Source organism: Odocoileus virginianus, chromosome 17, assembly GCF_023699985.2.
Source record: "Odocoileus virginianus isolate 20LAN1187 ecotype Illinois chromosome 17, Ovbor_1.2, whole genome shotgun sequence".
Classification (NCBI taxonomy): Eukaryota; Metazoa; Chordata; class Mammalia; order Artiodactyla; family Cervidae; genus Odocoileus; species Odocoileus virginianus.
In genome coordinates this window covers 58,534,351-58,556,009 of record NC_069690.1, presented here as the reverse complement: position 1 = coordinate 58,556,009, position 21,659 = coordinate 58,534,351, and the positions used below count along the sequence as shown (strand labels likewise).

General features: G+C 57.7%; 1 protein-coding gene across 19 annotated transcripts in view; it reads left to right on the top strand.

Annotated features, from left to right (window-relative positions):
- ARSG (arylsulfatase G) overlaps positions 1-21,659 on the top strand; it is a 104,633-nt gene extending 82,974 nt beyond the window's left edge. For 9 of the 19 annotated variants that reach the window (XM_070480101.1, XM_070480093.1, XM_070480088.1 and 6 more), the window contains 3 exons: positions 13,162-13,282; positions 17,867-17,957; positions 20,728-21,659. In XM_070480101.1, the coding sequence (XP_070336202.1) occupies positions 13,162-13,282; positions 17,867-17,957; positions 20,728-21,510 (995 nt within the window). In that variant the 3' untranslated portion in view covers positions 21,511-21,659. The other 10 variants (XM_070480094.1, XM_070480097.1, XM_070480095.1 and 7 more) reach the window with 8 other exon arrangements.

Sequence of the window (21,659 nt, the reverse complement as noted above, 5' to 3'; positions counted from 1 at the left end):
AAAGTGTGATCTTACTGTCTAACGCTGAGTATATATAGTCTCAGAAAACTCTCCGCAGACGCAACAAAACGCGAGGCAGTGGTTGCCTCTGGGTGGTGGAGGAAGGTTTTTTACAAAATAATTTTGTGTGTGTATTTATTTTTGTCTGGGGTGGGCCTCTGTTGCTGAGCAGGCTTTTCTCTAGCTGCAGTGTGTGACCTTCTCACGAGCGGTTTCTGCTGTTGCAGAGCGTGGGCTCCAAGCGGGGCTCCACGTGGGCTGGGGAGTTGGGGCGCACGGGCTTAGCTGCTCCAAGGCCTGTGGGGTCTTCCCAGACCAGGGATCAAGCCCGCGTCTCCTGCACTGGCAGGCAGATCCTCTAATCTGCAGCCATCACCCAGAGAAAGCCAGCGCCGCCGGGAGTGGTTCCTGCGCTCACTGGGGGCAGACCCTCTTCTCTGTCCTGATGTGCCCTCGGGCCGGGTGCCGTCCTCAGTCAGAGGGGACTGCGATCACTTCACTCTCAAGGGTGAAAATCCTGCCCGCGTGGAGGCCAAGGTTGAGGGGACACGACTGTAGGAAGCGGTCCCTCTCTGGGGCTCTTTCTGTTCCCTAAGAAGGTGACCTCTGACCTCTTGTCTGAGGACCTGTCTCATCTTGTCTCTTAGGAGGCAGTTTTAAACCAGTGAACCGGGCTTGCAAATATGTTGTAGGGAAGAGAGAGGAGGAACTTATAAATGGAAAGAGAAGAGACACAGAGTCGGGCGCGGTGCGGAAGGGACTCTGACTCATCATTAGAATGAACTGTGAGCGCTGAGCCCCTTCAGTCGTGTGGACTCTCTGTGACGCCCTGGGCTGCAGCCCACCAGGCCTCTGTCCATGGGAGTCTCCAGGCCAGGACACTGGAGTGGGCTGCCACGCCCTCCTCCAGGGGATCCTCCCCACCCAGGAATCAAACCCGCGTCTCCTGAATTTGCTGGCGCGTTCTTGACCACTGAGCCCCAGGAAGTGTCCGTCCGTCCATGAATGGATGGGGAAGATGTGGTGTTTGTGGGTTTATACATGAGGCCATGTGCTATGTATATCAAATTCTTCACAAGGGAAAAGAAGGCTTTTTCTATGATCTCGTAGCTATATGAGATGGCGAGCGGTCACTGAACTTACTGTGGTCATCATCTCCTGGTGTGGGAGTCAGAGCTTTGTGTGTTGGCCTTAAACGCATCCTCTCACCTCTGCTGAGTCCCCCAAAGTTTCATCACCCCAAAGAAACCCCCCACACACACACTGCGAGCACTCACCGCCTCTCGCCCGCTTCCCCAGGCACGGGGTTGAGCTGTGAAGGCTGAGATAGGGGGTGCAGCCAGGGCTGGGGCCAGCACGAACCTCGTTTCTACCGAGTCAGCTGATGAATAGGGGTCATGTTCAAACAGTGCCGGCTCAGAGGCTCAGCCGTCTCCCCCCGCCCCGCCCCCCGCCGCCTTAGAGGCCCAGTGAGGGGCCCGCAGCCTGAGCAGGGTAGGGGCTTCCCCGGGGCCGCCGATCGAGGGGACTGCAGGGTCTGCCCAGCACCCGGCTCACCTCCACCCACGTGCTTGTCATCCCTGACCGACTGCCCCAACGCATGGAACACCCTGCCTGTCTTCTTTGCCCACTGTGGTCGTCCAGGAGACTCTGGTTTTGACTGTCTGAGTGCTTCTGAATCCGTGGGCTGCAGAGTGGGAAGGTGGAGAGGGGCCTCCGGGAGCCGGGGTCCGACTCAGCTGAGCATCTGGTGCCCGAAGGCCTGGGCCCTTCCAGCCCAGGGTCCCCCTCTGCAAGTGGTGGAGACCCACCTTGCGGGGTGGCGGGAAACTCTGCCCTGAGGCTGGGGCTCCTTCGTGTTGAGATAACAGCTTTGGGAGGGGGTGGCACGGCCTTGCCCGGTCTGGCTGCGTCTCCGTGGGACGCAGCGCTTGAGCATGCGGTGGGGCTGGGCGCCTCTGCTTCTCTCGGGGGGTCACGCAGGTGCCCCTGGCCGTGGGCTGAGCTCTGCCCCGACCTCAACCTCCGCATCGGCTCCCCGCCACCCTGGCCGCAGCTGTCTCCCTCCCCTCTGCCCGGGACGCTACAGGGGGCTCCGGGGGGCCAGGCAGGGCCCAGGTGGGGGGGGTGTGGCCAGGGTCCCGCTGGGCCACCGGCTTGTCTTCAGGCAGGTGCCTGGTCAGTGGGGGCCTGTGTGTCCTGCTGGGAGCGGGCCCGTCCCGAGGGTCGATGAAACCGAGAAGACGGTCCATGTTTTCACAACGGAGTGGGACAAACAGTACCCGGAGCGCCGCCCGCTCCCCCGCCGCCAGGCCCAGGACGGCAGGCCACGCGCTGGCGCCCCCTCCCCGTCCTCCCTTCCTCTCCTGGCCCGGGCGGTGCTCAGCTGATGGGATGAGGCAGCGTCTCCTGGAGCGGCGTTTCGTCCCGTGCTGGGCGAGGATGCTGCGTGGGGCTTGGCCGGCTCCCCGCGGGGGTGAGAGGCTGAGCCGGGGGCAGGGGGCACCTCAGAGTGCCCTGGCCTCCCCCAAGCAGAGGGGCCCAGGGCACGGGCCGCTGCTGAACCTGAACACCCCCACCCCGCGTCGCAGCAGCGGCCCTCCCTCCCCGCTCCAGACCTACTTCCTCTTCGGGACTGAACTAGCACCTTGTTTGTCCCCTAACGGACGGCTTCTCTGTCTGGAAAATCTTTCCTTGTTTTATTTGAAGAGCAGAGCTGTTCCTTCCTCCCCCTGGTGATGAGGAAACATGCTGTTGAGTTTGGCATCCTCGCCTTCTGGGAGACCTTGGTTGTAACGCGATGCTATCAGGCGCTTACATAACCTTTCCCACTGGGAAGCTGGCTCTGCCGCCTGGGCTGTCTGTCCCGTGGGGGGCGGGGAGGCGGGCAGGGGTGAGAGGGGATGTGGGGGGTGGTCAGGGGTCAGAGGGAGTACGGGGGTGCAGAGAGGGGGTGCGGGGTGGGGAGGATGCTGGCAGCCGGCCCTCCTGGGACCAGTGGGAGTCAAGTGATGTCCCCTGTGGGCCACTGGCCACCAGGCTCAGAATGCCCCCACCCCACTCATGGCCACCCCGGGCCAGCTGGAGTCCTTGGCCCCACCAGAGGCCTGGTTGCCGTGTGTTTCTAGAAAACTAGTGTGTGAGCTCCGGGCATCCTTGGCAAAGGCACGTATTTATATTTAGAAACGAAGCCTGCTTCTTTAGAAGTTTACAGAATGTGGGCTCCTTCTTCTGCCCTGAGACACTCATATGAGCGGCTCGAGGGGCCGCGCAGGTAGTTTAAATGAACACAGCTTGTTGTCGCCCGTTGTGGACAGGACTAGGGATTCGGTCAGTGGGACAGAGGGCTCCTGTCTAACGACATTCAGATTCAGTTCAAAAGCAAAGTCCGCTTCACACCAAAGCACGTTGTCAGAGGCCTGAACTCAGTGCCCGAGCTGCCAGGACGCAGCTTCTGCCGGTTTCTGTCCGTAGGGGGTTTTGTCGTGCCTTTGTTTTGTTTGGCTTTTTTCTGGCTCGCGTTTGTTGGGCACTCCCGTGGCAGGCACGGTGCCCAAGGGCCTTGCTCAGAACTTTATATACATTGTCTGACGTCCGCTTTCCAGCGTCCCATGAGACCAGTACAGTCACTTTCCCCCTTCACGCCTGAGGAGGAGGAGACAGAGGGACGTTAAGATTTCTGCCTGGCATCCCTGGTGTCCAGCAGTTAAGACCCTGCACTTGCGATGCAGGGGCCGTGGGAGATCCCTGCTGGGGCTGTTCAGATCCTGCGTACCGCCCGAGGCCTCACAACCAGAAGGCCTTCTCCCGTTAACCTACTGCTGTTTCTCAGCCTCTGGTCCCCAGAGACTGCTGTCAGAGAGGCCTGGAATGACAGCCCCGCCTGAGACTTACAAAACCAGCATCTCCAGGGGTCCTTGGTGGCTCCGTGTGCGGAGAGGCTTGCCAGCCTCTGTGTGAGCAGCCCTGCCCTCTGACTCAGGGGCCGTGGCATTGGGAGGGCCCCTCGCTGGGACCGGCCCGTGTGTCTGAACGTGGACCGAGGTGGTGCTTCCTCCATGCATCATGGAACGGTCTCTGCTCGCACAGCCAGGGAGGAGGAAGTAAGCCACTCATGAATCACGCTTCTGTTTATGTGTTGGTTGCTGAGGCTAAATATTTATTGCTTTAACTAAGAGGTTCGGCCTTAATTAGACTCATAACTAACCACAAGTGAATCGAAATGCGTTCTCCTGGCCGTCGCACGTGGTCTCTCAGCAGAAAGCCAAATTCAACGGATGCTTTGGATATGCCACTGCGACTGGTCCAAGGATGAAGGTTGCTGTCCATGAACAAAGAGCTTTTGAAATTAAAAACTGCACATGTTACTTTACGGGCTGGACTCAACTGTTGTTCTTACTCACTGTAATGTAGGTCACCTTTGTTCTCCGGGGCCTAAAGGCGCAGGCCACATAAAACCTGTCATTATAGACACACGCTATGTTTAGTTTCGAGATGTATCGTGTCCCCTCTCTTACTGCCCTGGAACTGGCGCGCTCTACGTGAGCTCACCAGGAGACCTTTACAGAGCTTTCCTGGTGTCTGGACCCCAGCTCAGGTCAATTAACTCACAATCTTTGGGAAATGGACGTTTGCATGAGTATTTCTTCAGAGCTCCCCTAGTGACTCGAGTCTGCATATGGGGATGGGAATCACAGTCCTGGAAGGTCCTAGAAGTTCTTAATGACTGAGGGTGCCAGCCATGTAGTCAGCCTTGGACTCAAATCCTGACTTGACTGTTTCCTCGCTGTGTGACTTTGGGCAAATGACTTAACCTCTCTGAGCTTCAACTTCTGCATCTGAAAAATGAAGACTAACAGTGCTCAGCTCACAAAGGTGCCCTAAGGATTATGGGAGAGTTCAGGGGTGCACTTAACTTGGTACTTGGAAGAGGTTCAGTTAACTGGAGAAATTATTGTTACTAGTGTGTGTCTGCTAAGTCGCTTCAGTCATCTCCAGCTCTGTGCGACCCCATGGACTCTAGCCCGCCAGGCTCCTCTGTCCATGGGATTCTCCAGGCAAGGACCCTGGAGTGGGTTGCCAGGCCCGCCTCCAGGGGATCTTCCCGACCCGGGGACCGAACCCACATCTCTTACGTCTCCTGCATCGGCAGGCAACTCCTTTAACACTGGTGCCACTACTCCCATGTTAAACGCAAGCTGAGGGCCCGTTAGCAGGAGCAGGTGTCGCTGAAGGGTGTCAGGGGGCCGGGGCTGGCTACCGTGGGTTTCCGTACTTGCTGGTGCGGATAAAGCCCAGCACACAGCGCCAGGTGTTTCTCATCATCAGATGCTTGGCTATCAGGCATCAGCCCCGGGGGCCCACCAGCAGTGCCAGCCGAACCTTTCAAAGTCGGTCCACCCTAGCAACGCTGACGACATACTGGATACTGGAATTTGGAGCGAGAAGATGTGGGGTGTGTGTATGTATATAAATACATATATATATTTATAATTGCTTACCTGCACTCTGGGCTCTTGAGATAAATTCCTTTCAAGTACAAGGCTTGTGGGCATGGCTGGAATTTATCAATGTGTCTTTCTGGTAAAGCCAGAAGCCAGGGCACAGACAGGTGTCAGCCGGCCAGTCTTCAAAACATAGATGGGGGGTTGCCCCCCACCCCCCTGCAAATGTCCACACCAACAGGCTCCCTCAGCCAGCCTTCTGCTCTCTTTCCGCTGATTCCTAATCTTTGCAGGTGGCTGCCCACTCTGTTGACCTGTACATGTTTCATCACGGGCCAAATCCCTCCTCACCGCTCCAGCTTTCAACTCTTTGCTGAAATAAGGCAAACACATCGACATATTTTTCTCTGAAAAAGAATAAGGGAAGTTAATCATCTGAAAAAGAACGATACAGAAGATTATGGCAAATGAGCAGAACCCCTAGTGGCGAGGACCAGTTAGCAGATTTACTAACTACAGCCTGTGTGTGTGTGTGCTGTCGAGTCTGACTCTTGGCTGCCCCATGCGCTGTAGCCAGGCTCCTCAGTCCATGGGATTCTCCAGGCAAGAATACTGGAGACGGCTGCCATGCCCTCCGCCCAGGGATCTTCCCCACCCAGGAACCGAAACCATGCCTCTTGCATTGGCAGGAGGGTTCTTTACCACTAGTGCCACCTGGGAAGCCCAGGGGCCAGTGTACCCTCTGGAAACATCTTGGAGGCAGAGATGCAACTCCAGTGCTGACTCTGGTGCCCACAGTCCCATCACTGCACACACCCCCAGTTTGGGCCTTCTGGTTGACCCGCAGAATCACTGACTGGTTTCTTGGAATCGAAGCCTTCACTTTTCCTTAGCTTCTGGGGCTAAGCAAGTTCATCGGGATACTGTGTTCCATGGACTTGCAAATAAGTGGACTCCATGTTCTCACCCACCTATTCCCCAAGCGTCCCTGGAAACGCCCCTGGTGGGTGGGGGATGAATGTGTGCAGGGCTCCCGCACGTGCGACGCTCCCACCCTGCTCTTGGCCCGGAGCAGAGGCATAAGTCATGCATTCTGCAGCCACGTGGGAGTGCCCCAGCAGCGCCGGATTCTCTGCTCCATGTGCGTGAATGATGGGAGGGCGCTCTGGGTCCTTCTGGGCAGCAGGACTCTGGATGGCAACCAGGTGCTCGAGACATCCCGGGCCAGGCCACAGAGTTTCCCACCAGGCCCACTTGGTTCCAAGAGCCCCACACCCCTACACAGGAACCGTCCACACGGACGCGAGTTGGTGGGTGTTTTATTTCTTACTTCAACACTTGGGGGGACTCCAGAACTGGTTATGAGAAAATTCCAAGAATGCTGGGCATTTCCGGTGTTGCGAGCTGGGCCAGGGACTTCAAAGGTTGCCTTCGCTGCGGGGTGGGCGCTGCAGAATGCCGGCAGCCTGGTCTTCTCCCCCCATCCCTGTTCACGCCAGCCAAACATAAGGCCGTTGCATGACCGCGGCCTGTGTGAGGCACACAGAGCCTCGCCTTGGAAGGCCTCTGACACGCTAACTGTGTGGAATTCCTGGCTCAGCTGGGCTGAAGTCGGGGCGTGTGTGGGAGTGGTGGGGATGGTCATGGTTAATTCAACACAACGTGTATTCAGGATGTTTCCATAAGGCATGACCTCATCCCTTCCAGCCTGCTGGTCACCGTTACACTGCTGGTCACTTTTGACTTGGTAGTTACATAAAGAATTCCCTTAATTACCCAGTGGAAATTCGTAGATTGCAAATAGATTGTTCTTACCTCCCCAAGAGAGGTAAGAGGTCGGAGCTATTATGAATGCTGTCTCCACAACATCGGAACAACTCATTCATTCAAAAATAAAGGCAGACAAAAGCGGCGGGTGGAGGGGGGGAGTGAGGCAAAGGGAAAATACAACAGAATCTATGCCAGATCAAATAGCTGGGGGGATTTTCTGCCTTTAGTCAAATGATTTTATTTCCCATCCTCAACATGACCTGTAGGAAGACACGTTCATTCATCCGTAATTTGACAGGTGTTTGTTGAAGGCCTACTGTGTCTGAGTGTGCAGGCTGTTTGCCGGGTCATGGTGTGCAGGTCCTCAGGAAGCCAGTCAGTGAAGAAGCCAGGCAAGCTGACGGTCATCAGTGGAGTGAGGGAATTAGGGGACATGATTCCATAAAGAGGGACAGAGGCAGCAGTTTACACCTTTATCCAGTAAAATAAAAGCACGTATTGAAGGAGACTGGACTCCCCAGGTGGCTCAGTGAGTAAAGGATCTGCCTGCCAATGCAGGAGACAGTGGGTTTGATCCCTGGGTCGGGAAGGTCCCCCTGGAGAAGGAAATGGCGACCCACTCCAGTGTTCTTGCCTGGAGAATCCCGTGGACCGAGTAGCTTGGCAGGCTACAGTCCATGGGGTTGCAAGAGTCGGACGCGACTAAGCGACTGAACACACACACACACACACTGAAAGGGATTAACTAGGTGAATAAAAATGGCTGATTACCAAGGGAAGTCGGGCCTTTGCTGGAATTACGGGGAGCGCTCAGAGCATCCCAGTAAGGAAGGACGGGGAGGAAGGACTGCTGACAGGAAGGATTGCTCCTCCCAGAGAACCGATTGCCTCCTTGCCTTGCAGGAGGAAGTCCCGCCAAGCAGACCACTTGGGAAGGGGGGCACCGCGTCCCGGCCCTGGCTTACTGGCCCGGCAGGGTCCCCGGCAACGTCACCAGCGCAGCTCTGCTGAGGTACGACCCCCCCCCCCCCCGCAGTTTCCTTGAGATGCAAGGAGAAGGCGTGTGCTCGGATGACTGGAGACCTCCCCCTCGCCGACTCTGGGCAGGCGTCCACAGGGCCTTCCCAGCCTCAGACCGCAGCCGTGCGGAGCTGCCTGCAGGCCAGCCTGAGCTCCTTACGGCAGGAGCACGGGGGGCTCTGCAAGCCCTCCTCCGGGGAGACCATCTCTGGGAAGAGGGCGCCTGGTGGGCTGCACGGCCGTCAACACTGCTCGCAGTGGCGTCTGCAGGAGCATCATCACCGCTTGGGCTAAGCTTCCCTGGTGGCTCAGATGAGAAAGAGTCTGCTTGCAATGCAGGAGACCCGGGTTCCAACCCTGGGTCAGGAGAAGGGCATGGCAACCCACTCCAGTGTTCTTGCCTGGAGAATCCCATGGACAGAGGAGCCTGGCAGGCCAAGGTCCATGGGGCCACAAAGAGTCGGACACGACTGAAGTGACTTAGCATGCACGCACGCCAGCTGGCTGTGGGGAGCGGGGGAGAACACACCACTGTGCACGAATGACTCCCCACTTGGGGTAGGGCAGGTGTCCGAGGTGGGTCACTCGGAACCGATGGCCCTGAGAGAGGGGTCTAGGCATTCACGTGCCCTGGAGAGGAGAGGGAAGGAGGGGCCCTCTGGCTGGGGAGGAGAGGCTGAATCCTTGGCTGAGGACCTTCTTCCTGCCTCTGCCTAAGAAGCTTCTACAAAGAAGCACCTGCTTTCTTCGCAGGACAACTGTCAACGTGATCACATCTCAGATCACGCTGATCTCCTTATCGAGGCTGACCTGGAGGCCATGTCCTGGGCACAGGGCTTGGCCACGGTGAACGTCCTGAACGCAACACCACGCAGCCGTGACTCCTAACTGGGGGGGTGTCCTCCTCGTGGCTGCCCCGTACCCATGGGCAGGGGGGCCCAGGTGCTTGCTCACACACTCAGAGGCTTTGTTCTGGTTAAAGACTAATTTTCTAGTTCCAAAGGTCCTTTGCTGTCAACCAGTTGGGTCCTGGGCTAGAGAACACAGCCCAGAGGAGGAGGGCACGTCTCACTGGAGTCCTCCCGCGTCCTGAGGGGAGGGATGGGGTGGGGGGACTGAAGCCAGGGGGACAGATGGGTAACCAGCTGTGATGCCAGCGCAGCGGGTGCCCAGGCACTGCCCCTTGCAGCCTCTGGGCCCCCAGGAGCCCCTGGTCAGCCCAGTACCGTCGGGGAGGGGGGTGACCAGCAGGTGCGAACAACAACTCGGGCTGGAGTTTGTGACGTCAGGCTGGCTGCTTTTTCTGGGCCTGACTCGCTGCAGTCAGGCCAGGGGTTCACGTGCTGGGCTGGACGTGCACAAGGAACTCGGCCACCTCGCGGGTGACGTCACCAGCAGCCAAGCATGCTGTTGTCAGTTGTGAAGGGCGTCTGTGCCTTCCGTCAGTCACGGTGCCACGATGCAGCGGCATCCGTGAGCTGATTGTTTCAGGCTTCAGAGGTGACAGCTGACTGAGGGGCTCGCTGGCGAGTGTCCCCAAGGAAGCCCACCTTGGGGACCTCCCTGGCCGACCAGTGGCTAAGCCTTTGCCTTCCAGTGCAGGCGGTGCAGGCTCGATCCCTGGTTGGGGAGCTAGGATCCCCCACGCCCAAAACCAAATCATAAAATTCTTCACTGAAGATGGATCGTTGTGTCCAGTATGGATCAGGCATGGCTCCAGGGACCGGATGTTGGGACAGGCTCATCAGACCGATGGAGAAGGAAATGGCAGCCCACTCCAGTGTTCTTGCCTAGAGAATCCCTGGGACAGAGGAGCCCGAGGGGCTGCCATCTGTGGGGTCGCCAGAGTCGGACACGACTGACGTGACTTAGCAGCAGCAGCAGCAGACCGAAAGATCCTGCTGTTTTGGAGCTGATGTCCCTTCGGGAGGGCAGGGCTTGGCAGCACACGCCGGAAGTGCCCGAGGTCTGACCCTAAAGCCCTGAAGTGGGGTTTCTCGACCTTGGCGCTGCTGACGTTTTGGGCCGGACCATTTTCTATGGTGGAAGGTGTCCCAGGCGTTTGAGGATGTTTGCTAGAATCCCTGGTCTCTAGATGCCAGCGGCTCCCCCAGCCCCAGCTGTGACGACCGGAACGTCCCCTGGCAGTTCCATGAGCCCCCTGGGAGGAGACTCATGCTGGTTGAGTCAGAGCTCTAGTGCGACGCCCTGGGTTGTGTGCAGAAAGGGATGGGTCTGCTCGCACCTGAGCTGGGAGCCCCATCTCTGTCTAGAACCGAGATCCACTCTCGTGAGGGCTCCTGGGCCAAGTCCACAGTGACGATCGGGGCAGGAAGGACGTGAAATAACCTCATGTGGAAAACAGCTAAGGGTCTGTTTTGCTAGGAAAGCAGATAGTCCCCTGGGCGAGGGGGCACGGCTCTCTCCCAGATCAGAAAGGCAGGCCGCTGCATGCAGGGGGTGCAGCTGTCTCGAGGCAGAGGGTCCGGAAGGAGCTACAAGCAGGCAGTGCCCTTGAGGGGGTCCCGTGGGCCAGGCGCCACCCTCCCTGGCAAGGCCCAGCCATGCCTCCCCTTTCAAGACCGCGTCCCCATTGCTGTGTCTGGCAGCAGGCTCTGGGGGGGCGGGTGGTCCTGACGAACCCACTCCGGGCTGCACTCTTCTCTCACGGACGTGCGGGCTTTGGTGTCGGGTTTTCCTGATGTTCTGGGCGCGCTCTGCTCCCTGGAAGGTGCTGATGAAACTGCTGGTCTCCGGGGGGGACCTGGGGGTGCTGGGGGAGCTGCAGCCTCTCCAGCCTCCTCCACGGGACCCGGGCCAAGAAGGGGGGCACTTAGATTCCCCCGGGGGTAACTCGAGCGAATCCCACGCGGGAAGGATGGCAACTGAGAGAGGCTGAAGAGCGTGCTCCCCACGCCCTGGGCTGGTTCCCGCTTCTTCACAGTTCAGAGGGGCTTCTGCCAGCCCCTGCCTCACTCCAGACCCAGAGTTCAGGCCTCTGCACCCAAACCGACCCGCCAGAGCCCCCCACTTCTCACTTCCTGCCTGCAGATCACACCTGCCCCAAGGTCGTGTCCTCACTTCTAGGAAGCAGCCTCCCCCTGCATCCCCTCCCTCCCCGCACCCCCCCGACTCTGGACCAGCTTCTGGACTGCTCCGTGCTCCATGAGGGCCTGCTGCCCTTCCTGTCTCTGCACGCGTGTTTGGGGTGCCCTCTGCCTCCTCCCCCCACCCCCCCAATCCCTCCCTCTCCCCCCCACCGCCCCCGACTCTGGACCAGCTTCTGGACTGCTCCGTGCTCCACGAGGGCCTGCTGCCCTTCCTGTCTCTGCACGCGTGTTTGGGGTGCCCTCTGCCTCCTCCCCCCACCCCCCCAATCCCTCCCTCGCCCCCCCACCGCCCCCGACTCTGGACCTGTTTCTGGACTGCTCCGTGCTCCACGAGGGCTTGCCGCCCTTCCTGCCTCTGCACGTGTGTGGGTGCCAGCTCCTGGAAGGAGCGTCGCAGGAGACAAGCTGCCGGCCCCGTGGACTGTGGAGGCCAAAGGGAGAGCAGAGACCCCTATTCCGAGTCAAGGGGGAGCCTCTGCTGTGGCCGGAGCCCTGGGCCGGGGGAGCGGAGCGGATGGCCTGCCGAGTCCCTTCTGAGACCCCTTCCTGGGGAGGCTCCCCTCCAGACCCCCTCCCAGGGATGTCCAGCCTCACGGGGCCGGACCGTGGGTCTCCACTGAGTCCCGCCGACTCTCGGTGGGCCTGGCCTTCAGTCTCGCAGCTCTGTGCCTGCAGGAACTTCTTTTCTGACCAGAATGCAGGAGAGAGATGTGCCCTGGGGTAGAGGCAGAGGGTAGCGCGCGACTTCAGAGAACACCAGAGCGGGAACACCGCCGTCGCGGCCGCCTGCGGGTGGCGGGGCTGTGAGCGTGGCGCTCCTCCACGGCGCGGGGCGCTGCCTTTTCTCCTGCCCTCAGCACGGACCAGGGCTTCCCAGGCGGCTCACGCAGTGAAGAACCCGCCTGCCAGTGCAGGAGATGCAAGAGACGTGGGTTCCATTCCTGAGTCAGGAAGCTCTTCTGGAGGAGGAAATGGCAACCCGCTCCAACATTCTTGCCTGGAAAATCCCATGGACAGAGGAGCCTGGTGGGCTACAGTCCACGGGGTCGGAAAGAGTCCAGCCCGACCGAGCACCTCCCCTCCTGCCCCCAGACATGGACTAGTTTGTAAAAGGAACAAACGGGCTGAATGAAACGGGACGGGACGTGTCACCCGTGACCGCATTCTAAACACAAGTGAGACCCAGGGAGGGAAATGAAGTGAGTATTCCCCTGCAGATGCTGGTCACACGCTGCTCCCGCTCAGCGGAAGGTGGAGGCCCAGGCGGTGACAGGTAGAGCCCCATAGTTCTCTTTTCATTTATTTGTAAAAATTAATTTTTACTGGAGTCGAATGTGTCCGTTTCTGCTGTAGGGCAAAGTAAAAGTTATACACACACATCAGTTCAGTTCCGTTGAGCCTCTCACTCGTGTCTGACTCTGCGACCCCACGGACTGTGGCACGCCAGGCCTCCCTGTCCATCACCAACTCCCGGAGTTTGCTCAAACTCATGTCCGTTGACCCGTCCCGTCGCAGAGCCCCTCTTCAGAGCCTTTCCCGGCTCGGCCGTCGCAGAGGATGGAGCAGAGCTCCCGGCGTGTCTGACTCTTTCCGACCCTGTGGGCGGCAGCAGCCAGGCTCCTCTGTCCATGGGGTTCTCCACGCAAGGACACTGCAGTGGGTTGCCAGTCCCTTCTCCAGGGGATCTTCCTGACCCAGGGACTGAACCCGGGCAGAGAGACAGCCCGTGCTGGGGGCTGTCCGGGTGGGTCTTGACCCAGGATGACCAGGAGAGGGTCTGGGGACATTGGGGCTGACTCTGCCTGGTCTTCCTGCAGCGTGCTGGACATCTTCCCCACCGTGCTGGCCCTGGCTGGGGCTCCCCTGCCCCGAGGACGACGCTTTGACGGTCTGGACGTCTCGCAGGTGCTGTTCGGCTGGGCGCAGACGGGACACAGGGTAAGTGGAGGAGGCGCGTGTCCTTCCAGGCTCATCCGGAGGCTGGCCTGCCTGCTTCTGTGCAGGTAGGCCCATCCTCAGAAGATGCCCGTCAGTGGCCGCTGGAGGTCCAGTGCGTCAGACCCTGGGGAGGGGGCCTCCTTTGAGAGGAGCCTCTTTCCACTCCCTGCTCTGCTTCCTGTCAGTCCAGTTCATCACCCAGATTTCTATGTAGCAGTTTGGCCTAGGGCGGGCGTCCATGGGTACTTATTCCCTGTAACAAATGGTTTTTTCTTTTTTTTCTCAACATCATTTACTTTTCTGACATGACATAGGCAGAAGGCACAGTTTTTAGCTGGATGGGATGTGTGAGCAGTGTCTGTGTTGTGTATCATGGGGCTCCCTGCCTCCCCCCTCCACTGACCCCGCCAGAACGAAAGCTTCACAAGGGCAGGAATCTCATCGTGGAATTCTCAGTACGCTTAACACGGGGTCTGGTACCTGGCCAGCATGCAATAAATGAGAACTGAGTGAATGACTGGATGACTGAACGGGATGGATGAATGAGTGAGTGGATGGATGGATGATGTCCTGGGGGGCCCTGACCTCTCCCGGCTCCTGGAGTACTCAGCGCACACAGTCCTCCAGCCCCCAGGCCCCTCTCAGGGCGTTCCCGGAAGCGTTCGTGGCTGTCTCTCTCTGTTTCATTTTGCCAAAAGGAAGAGGAAGTGGGAAGAGGGAAGGGGGCGGGTGGGATCCGGGCCTGGCCTCCCAGTTAGGGACCCACACATCAAAGCGTCTATTTCTGGCCTCCCGGGGGTCACAGGGAAGTGAGTCGAATGTCCTGGGGCAGTTCCTGAAGGTTCCCTGCCCCTGGGCTGGGAGCTGGCGATACGTGGCCCTGGGGGGTTGCTGACTGCGTCAGCAGAGAGATGCTCCTGAGTGTCCAGGAGGACGACTGAGGTCACCAGGAAGCTTGGACGTTGGCTCCTCAACTCGGTCCCAGCGCCGGTGGGAGCCAGCTCCTGGGCGCGGAACTTCCGTCTACAGCCGGCGGAGACCTGCTTTCTCAGGCTGCCTCTTTCCGCAAACTCACGGGGCCCCTCTTCAGGGCTGCACGGTGACTAACCTGGGCCCCAGGGACCCGGCAGGACGGCCTGATAAAAGCCACAGCGTCGTTTGGGGTTTTGTGGGGATGTGTGATGGGTGGAGACACAGCTGGAGTGGAGCTGACAGCACCCCGTGACCCAAGGGGAACAACCACACCTTACCACTCACCAGAAGCTCTGCAGGGACTTTCAGGGTGCGTCTCCTGTGGGCCCGGCCCGGTCACCCCAAGGCCTAGACTCCTGCAGTGTTAGTAAAGGCACCTGAGAGGTCAGCATCGTTTGTCGCTGGTCCTGAGTTTGGTATTTTCTGAGTGTGTGCTAAGTCGGTTCAGTCATGTCTGACTCTTTGCTACCCCGTGGAGTATGGCCTCTGTCCATGGAATTCTCCAGACAAGAATGCTAGAGTGGGCGGCCATGCCCTCCTCCAGGGGATCTTCCCGACCCAGGGACTGAACCTGAATCTCTTTCAGTTCCTGAGGTGGCAGGAGGGTTCTCACCCCGGGGCCCACCTTGGTCTCTCCTAGTCGGCCCCGGAAGAAACAACTGTAAATCCTCTCGAAGTTGCTGATGGAAGACCCAGAGGGAAACATAGGCGTGATTATAGAGATGTGCACACACATACGTGTGTGCAGACATGCACGCGCACATGTGTGTGTTTCCGTATTCAGTAACCAGTTACTGCGTATCACCTGCAAGGCACTGCATCAGACATTCTGGGACACCCAGTGGCACATGACAGCCTTAAAAGTTAGATTTAAACGTTTCCACCTGTCTGGAACATTCCTTAATACTCAGAATATATTCATTCGCTCCCACAGCATACACATGTATGTTTTAATAAACACAACTTAGTGTTCACCCTCAACTATATTCTGGGCTTACGAGGTTCTGGTATGGGTTGTGGGTTGGTTTAGAAAACCATTCCAGTTTCAAGAAGCTCGAAGGAACCCCTAGATTGTCATCTCAAAACTATGCAAAACGCCTCAGCCGTTGGGTGCTTCCGTTTTGCAAACAGGTGGCGGCAAGTTGGTGAGCTGAAGCAACGGGCCGCGTGCACCCTGGCCCTGCCCATCCTGGCACCGCCCCTTGGGCCCCGCGCTGAGAGCAGGTGCTGGGCTATCGGTTTTCCTGCGGAGCGGTCTTCTCCCCACTCACCTCGTGGACAGCCAGGGCCGTCTTGTCTGTGATGTTCAAAACCATGGCTGCTGACTATGCTGTGCGTTCCCGCACACCCTGCAGTCTGGGGGGGTCTGTGTCCAAGCACTGAGGGTAGCCGCAGCGGGCAAGGGAGGCGCGGGGAGAGGGGGCACGCAGGGGCGCACGCAGGTCCCACTCGGGGCTTGCCTGGCTCCCGGCTGGAAGCCGGAGGTGGCAGCGTCACGGCTGGTCACGTCTTATCCCCGCCCCAGGCTGACACGTCCAAGGCTCAGAATGGTCAGCCAGCGGAAGGCTTCCATAGCAGGTCTGCACCTGCTCTGCCCCGACCAACCTGGGGCTGTGTGGTCACTCAACGCCCAGTCCATCCCTGGAGACCATGCGTCGTCGAAGCAGTTGAGTCTGCCTCTCTGGACCACTGATCACCTCTCTTAGGGAGAAGAGAGGCCCCTAGTGGTCAGAGACACTGTCCAGAGCGGTTGGCACAAGGCTGACCACTTTCGGAGAAGGGGGTCTGTGCGACCCCACCCGAAGGGCTGGGACCCTTCCTGGCTTTCTGGGGATGTCACCTAGGCACCGGCCTCCAGGGCTTAAAGTAAGGAGATGCCTCCTGCTTGAAAAACGGCGATAGGATCAAATAAAGCGAACAGGTAAGAAAAACCACCAAGAAGATGCACATGTTTGCAGAAGATAAAGTTATCTTTGAAATTCGGACTGCGTGTCCCCTGGGGAGGAAATGCCTCCAGCTGTGATTCGTGTGTAAATTCGCCAGCCTCCTTCCTTTGTTGATATAAACAAGAACGCCACCGTCGGTTGGCTCAGCGGGGAGAGAAGTGCGCGTACAGAGTTCTCCAAACCCATCCACCGGACTGAGGGTGAGCCACTCTGCTTCCTCTTGGATTTCGGAAGCGGTGCCTGGCAACATGAGTAAACATCCTGCCTGAGACTGTCTGCCCTTGCGGAGATTCTGTTACTGAAAGTCACACGGTGTCAAGGATTCTAAACCACAGACCAGGGCTCCCATCTCCTGGGTGTCTGAGTAAGGTTGCAGCTCCGCTGACAATAGGTTTTCCAAGCGCCCCCCCCCCCCAACTTCCTGTCCTCTCCAGAAGCAAACAACACAGCCTCCTGCGGTGAGAGGCTTGGCTTCCTTGGGCTGGAAGGGGTGAGGGTTCTGAGTTATGATCCTCTTCCTGTTTGGACGGGGCCTGCTGTCATCACGCCGCCGGGATCGCGGGCGCTGTCACGAGAGCTCGGAAGTGGCAGGTGTTGGGGGGGGCCTACCCTCGCTGGCACCCGCTCAGGGCCGGGAAACTGGGGGGGGGGGACAGCTGTTTACTGCTCCAACAGATGTTTCTCATTTTTTTTTAGCTCCATGGAAACTTTGAATCACGTAAGCGCCTTTCCAGCGATATGTATCGGTCATGATTAATAGCAGGGCGGTCTCACGCTTCCAGCCCAAAGCCCCCAGCTTTCCAAGGATGCTGGTCATTTATTTCCTACCAGACTTTGCCCTTGGGAACCCTGAACTCCATTCTGGAGGGCGATTCTTTTTTCTTTTTTGGGGGGGGGTACGGGGGACCCCTGTGGCCTGTAGGATTTAGCCCCCCACCCCACAACCCTGCCCCAGGTAGCGAACCCATGCCCCCGGCATGCCCTGGCATCTTGAAAACTGTAATTTGGGGGCCAAGGGTAGTAAGTAAAATAAAATAGCTATTTTTAAAATTTTATTTTAGGGGACTCCCCTGGTGGAACAGTGGCTTAGACTCTGCTCCAGTGCAGGGGCCCAGGTTCCATCCCTGGTCGGGGAACTAGATCCCACATGCCCCAACTGAGACCTGGGGCAAGCAAATAGAGAAATAAAAATGAAATCACAAAAAAGTACTTAAGTAGAGTTGGTTACAACACTGTGTTAATTTCTACTGCATAGCAAAGTGACCCAGTTATATGTATGTATCCATTATTTCTTATATTCTTTTGTATTATGGTTTATCAGAGGATAATGAACATAATTCCTTGTGCTGACAGTTGAAATTCTTGATTTGGGGACAAGGTTTCTTCCATCCTCATTTTGCACCAGACCCTGCAGATGACCTAGCTAGTTCTGGGCTTGGAATCCAGCCAGACCTGTAACCCACTCAGATGAACTGACCCGGAGAAGCGCCACCCGCTTAGGCTCCAGGGAGTAGGCCATGTGGACCAGGGGCTGCCGTGTGTGGGGCGGGGGGCGGGGACGGGGTGCGCTCGGCGGTGAGGGGAGCAGGCACCATGACAAGGACACTCCTGCTGTCCAGGGAGGGGGTCGTGCGCTTCACCAGGAGGCCCTGTCCCCCCTCCCCAGGTGCTGTTCCACCCCAACAGCGGGGCTGCCGGAGAGGACGGAGCGCTTCAGACCGTCCGCCTGGAGCGGTACAAGGCCTTCTACGTCACTGGTGAGTCGGGGCGGGGGGGGGGGGGTGCCCCGCAGACCCCCGCTCAGGCCTAACGGCAAGGGCGGCTGCCCTCCTTTGGGGTCACAGTCGGCATCTCTGATGGCGTCTTCCCCAAATCCAGTCCCAGGAGCCCCGCCACACCCACAAATACACAAACAAGGTCTTCCCACTCTTCCCGAGCTCCCCAGCCAGCTCGGAGCTGGCCCAGCGCGTCTACACTGTACTTTCTCCTGTGAAAAAACACTTCACCCCATGGTTCTACTTGCAGGGCCAGGGTGACTGAATGTTCAGTGGAGGCTTGGAGAGACTGTTTCAGAAAATAGTTACAGAAGGTCTGTTTAGCAAACTGAGGTCTCCTACTTCTTGACTAACCCTGTGGGCGTCTTAAATGTTAACGTATTTTAGAAACCTGGTACCAGATCAGGATGGTTCTTAAAACCTTCCAGTGGCTTCTTGCTTCCAACTGAATTCAAACTCCCTCCATCCTGGGTCCCTGCACATTTTTTTTTTTTCCTGGCTGCAGGGTGTGTAGGATCTTAGTTCCCCAAGGGGGGATCAAACCTGCATCTCTTTTAGTGGAAGCAAAGAGTCTTAACCACTGGGCCACCAGGGAAGTTCTGTATTTTCTTTTCTTTTTAAAAAAGTGTTATTTGTCTGTGGCTGTGCTGGGTCTTCACTGCGTGCGTGGTCATTCGCAGCGGTGGCGAGCGGGGCTGCTGTTCGTTGCGGTGCCAGGCTTCTCACCGTGACGGCCTCTCTTGTTCCGGAGTGCGGGCTCCAGGGCGCACGGGCTTCAGTAACTGTGGACACAGGCTTGTCTGCCTTGCCGCATGTGGGGTCCTCTCGGACCAGGGGCCAGACCTGCATCCCCTGCATTGGCAGGCGGGTTCTTATCCAGCGGATGACCAGGGAAGCCCGTCCTTAGTTCTCCAGAGCAGTGACTCTCCTTGGCCTCCGGATTAAAGTCCCTCTCAGCTTTTAAGGCCACCTGGATGGCAGAATGCCTTTTCATCTTCCCAGCCGGTAGGATATGGAGAACTCTGATATTTATCACATTTTACCAAATATGCCAGTTGTTTAAATACATCTTTTATTTCTCCTAGTAGTTTTAAGCCCTCTAAACTCAACTCCCAGTGGTGCTAGTGGTAAAGAACCCACCTGCCAATGCAGGAGACAGAAGAATCACAGGTTTGATCCCTGGGTGAGGAAGATCCCTGGAGGAGGAAATGGCAATCCACTCCAGTATCCTTGCTGGGAGCCTTGTGGGTTACAGTCCATGGGGTTGCAAGGAGTCGGACACGACTGAGCGTCTGAGCACAACCTCAGCTCTGTCAGCTCTTTAATCTCTGTCCTCTTGATGTGCTTCACACAGAACCTTGGATCTGGTAGGAACTCTAACACTTTTTTGTAATGAATGAAAAACAAGACCTCTCCCCAGCCCATGCAAAAAAAAAAAAAAATCCTTCCAAATATGGGATATGATATGGATTCCAGTTTGATTCAGTTATTTGAGGTCAGAGCTTTCCAAAGAATTATATAATAAAGAACAAACATTATTTGCCTTGAGCATGAATAAGTGACCCCAAAGAAAATGTGTCACAAAAGCAAAACCAGTTCTTTGAGTTCATCACTTGAGGAATATTAAAACTGCCACAAGAATGTGCGACTCTCCGAGACCTAAAATGCAAACCAGTCAGATATTTGTTATGCTTTCAGATGGGAAGCGTCTAGATTACAGCCCTTACATTACTCTATCGAAGAGGTATGGTTTCTCCAGGCTGAGTTAATTTCAGAAGTCGGGACCCAGCCAGAAAAGCCTTGGCACCACAATGCTAGGATCATACGACGTAATAAGACTGTTGGAAATGATCACAACCAGAAAGGAATGATGACACCCAGGGGAGGTCTGCTCTTCTCTGCAGTCACCCAACTCCCAAGAGAGTTAGCAAAGGGAGAAGGGAGATGTCAACAGATGGGGTGAAAATTGTGAACAGGATAAAAGAGGACACAGCCTGAGGGAGCTGATTCCTTCTCTCACCCCCATCCTTGAAACTCTGCATCCGAACGACTTAAACCTGCTTTTCGATGAGTGAGATGAATTGACATCTGCTACATTAGACCAGAGAAAGACCTGTGTGTCCTGTGATGAGGACGAGATTTTTAGGTGAACTAGGTTGTTGTTTTGTCGTTGTCATGCGTGACTCTCTTTTGTGACCCCCATGGACTGCAGCCCACCAGGATTCCCTGTCCACGGGGTTCTCCAAGCAAGAATACTGGTGTGGGTTGCCATTACCGTCTCCAGAGAATCTTCCCCACCCAGGGATCAAACCCAAGCCTTCTGCATTGAAAAGGGGATTCTTTACCCTGAGCCAGCAGGGAAGCCCCCTCACGGGCTGTTAATTATCAGCTAATCTCCTTAAACTGGAGGAGGCTGGCTTTTATACTTTGTTAGGAGTGGGCTCTGTTGAAGTTTGTCTTCAATCGTAGGTAAATGCCTTCATCCTGGGCCATAGTCTTCGCTCCTAGCATAAACATTTAAGGACTTTAGTGGAAAACGAAGTGTTTATCAGGCCTGTCTAGCTTAGTAGCATTCACACCGTGAGCTCCGTGTGCGTTCCCGGCTGAGCCCTTCAGACTTGTGTGGGTGAACGGTCTCTCCGCTGCACGCCGGTTCAGGGCTCACACCAGTTACCACTCAGAATTCGCCGCGGTGCTCTGCACACCTGGGGCCGACGATGGGTTGACGGGGTCTCTGCCGTCCCCTCCCCAGGCGGAGCCCGAGCCTGCGACGGGAGCGTCGGCCCCGAGCGGCGCCACGAGCGCCCTCTCATCTTCGACCTGGAAGCTGACCTCGCGGAGGCCGCGCCCCTGGCCGAGGGCGGCGCGCAGTACCGGGCGGTGCTGCCCAGGGTCGCGGCGGCTCTCGCGGGCGCGCTGGACGACATCGCCCGGGACCGCGTGTCCCGGGCGGATTACAGCCAGGATCCCTCCGCGCGTCCCTGCTGCGACCCCCGCCGCCCCGCCTGCCGCTGCCCGGCCGCGTGAGCGGCGCCTGCACCGGGACGCCGCGGTCCCTGCCCCGGGACGCCGCGGTCCCTGCCCCCGCGGCCCCGTGCGCTCTGAAGACCAGGCTCAGGGCTGTGTTGCCGCCAGCGCTCTGCGTCCCCGTTTGAGAGCGCGCCGCACCCGCGCTGTGAGCAAAGACGCCGGGGCTTTGGAGGCAGGAGTCAGACCAGCCCCTGGACTTGGGCGATTATGTAGCCGGACTCGCAGGCTGCCGCCGAGGGAGCACCAGGCGAGACGTGAAGATGCCTGCCCGGCACAGGACGTGACCCCGAGCAGCGCGGAAATGGACCCCGTTTGGCTGGTCCTCTGGGCGGAGGCCCGGCCCTCCGGCGTCTGCAGCAGCCCCGCCCCGCCTTTCCTGCGCCCGCAGACCACCTGGGAGCTGATGACCCTGCTGATCCGCCCAGGCGGCGGGGTGCGGACCGGAGGTGCCCCGGGGCCGGGAAGCGCCCCCACGGACGCTGGGGCAGTGTGGACGCAAACCTGACGTAGGTCGCTTGTCTCCGAGCGGAAGAGCCACAGAAGCTCCCCCACCTCCCTCCATCCCCTTCGACAGGCAAATGTCTGTGCTTTGTAGATTTTAGGAATGCTTCCTGCTTCCTCAAACCACAAAGAAGTAAAATTTTAAAGCCTCAA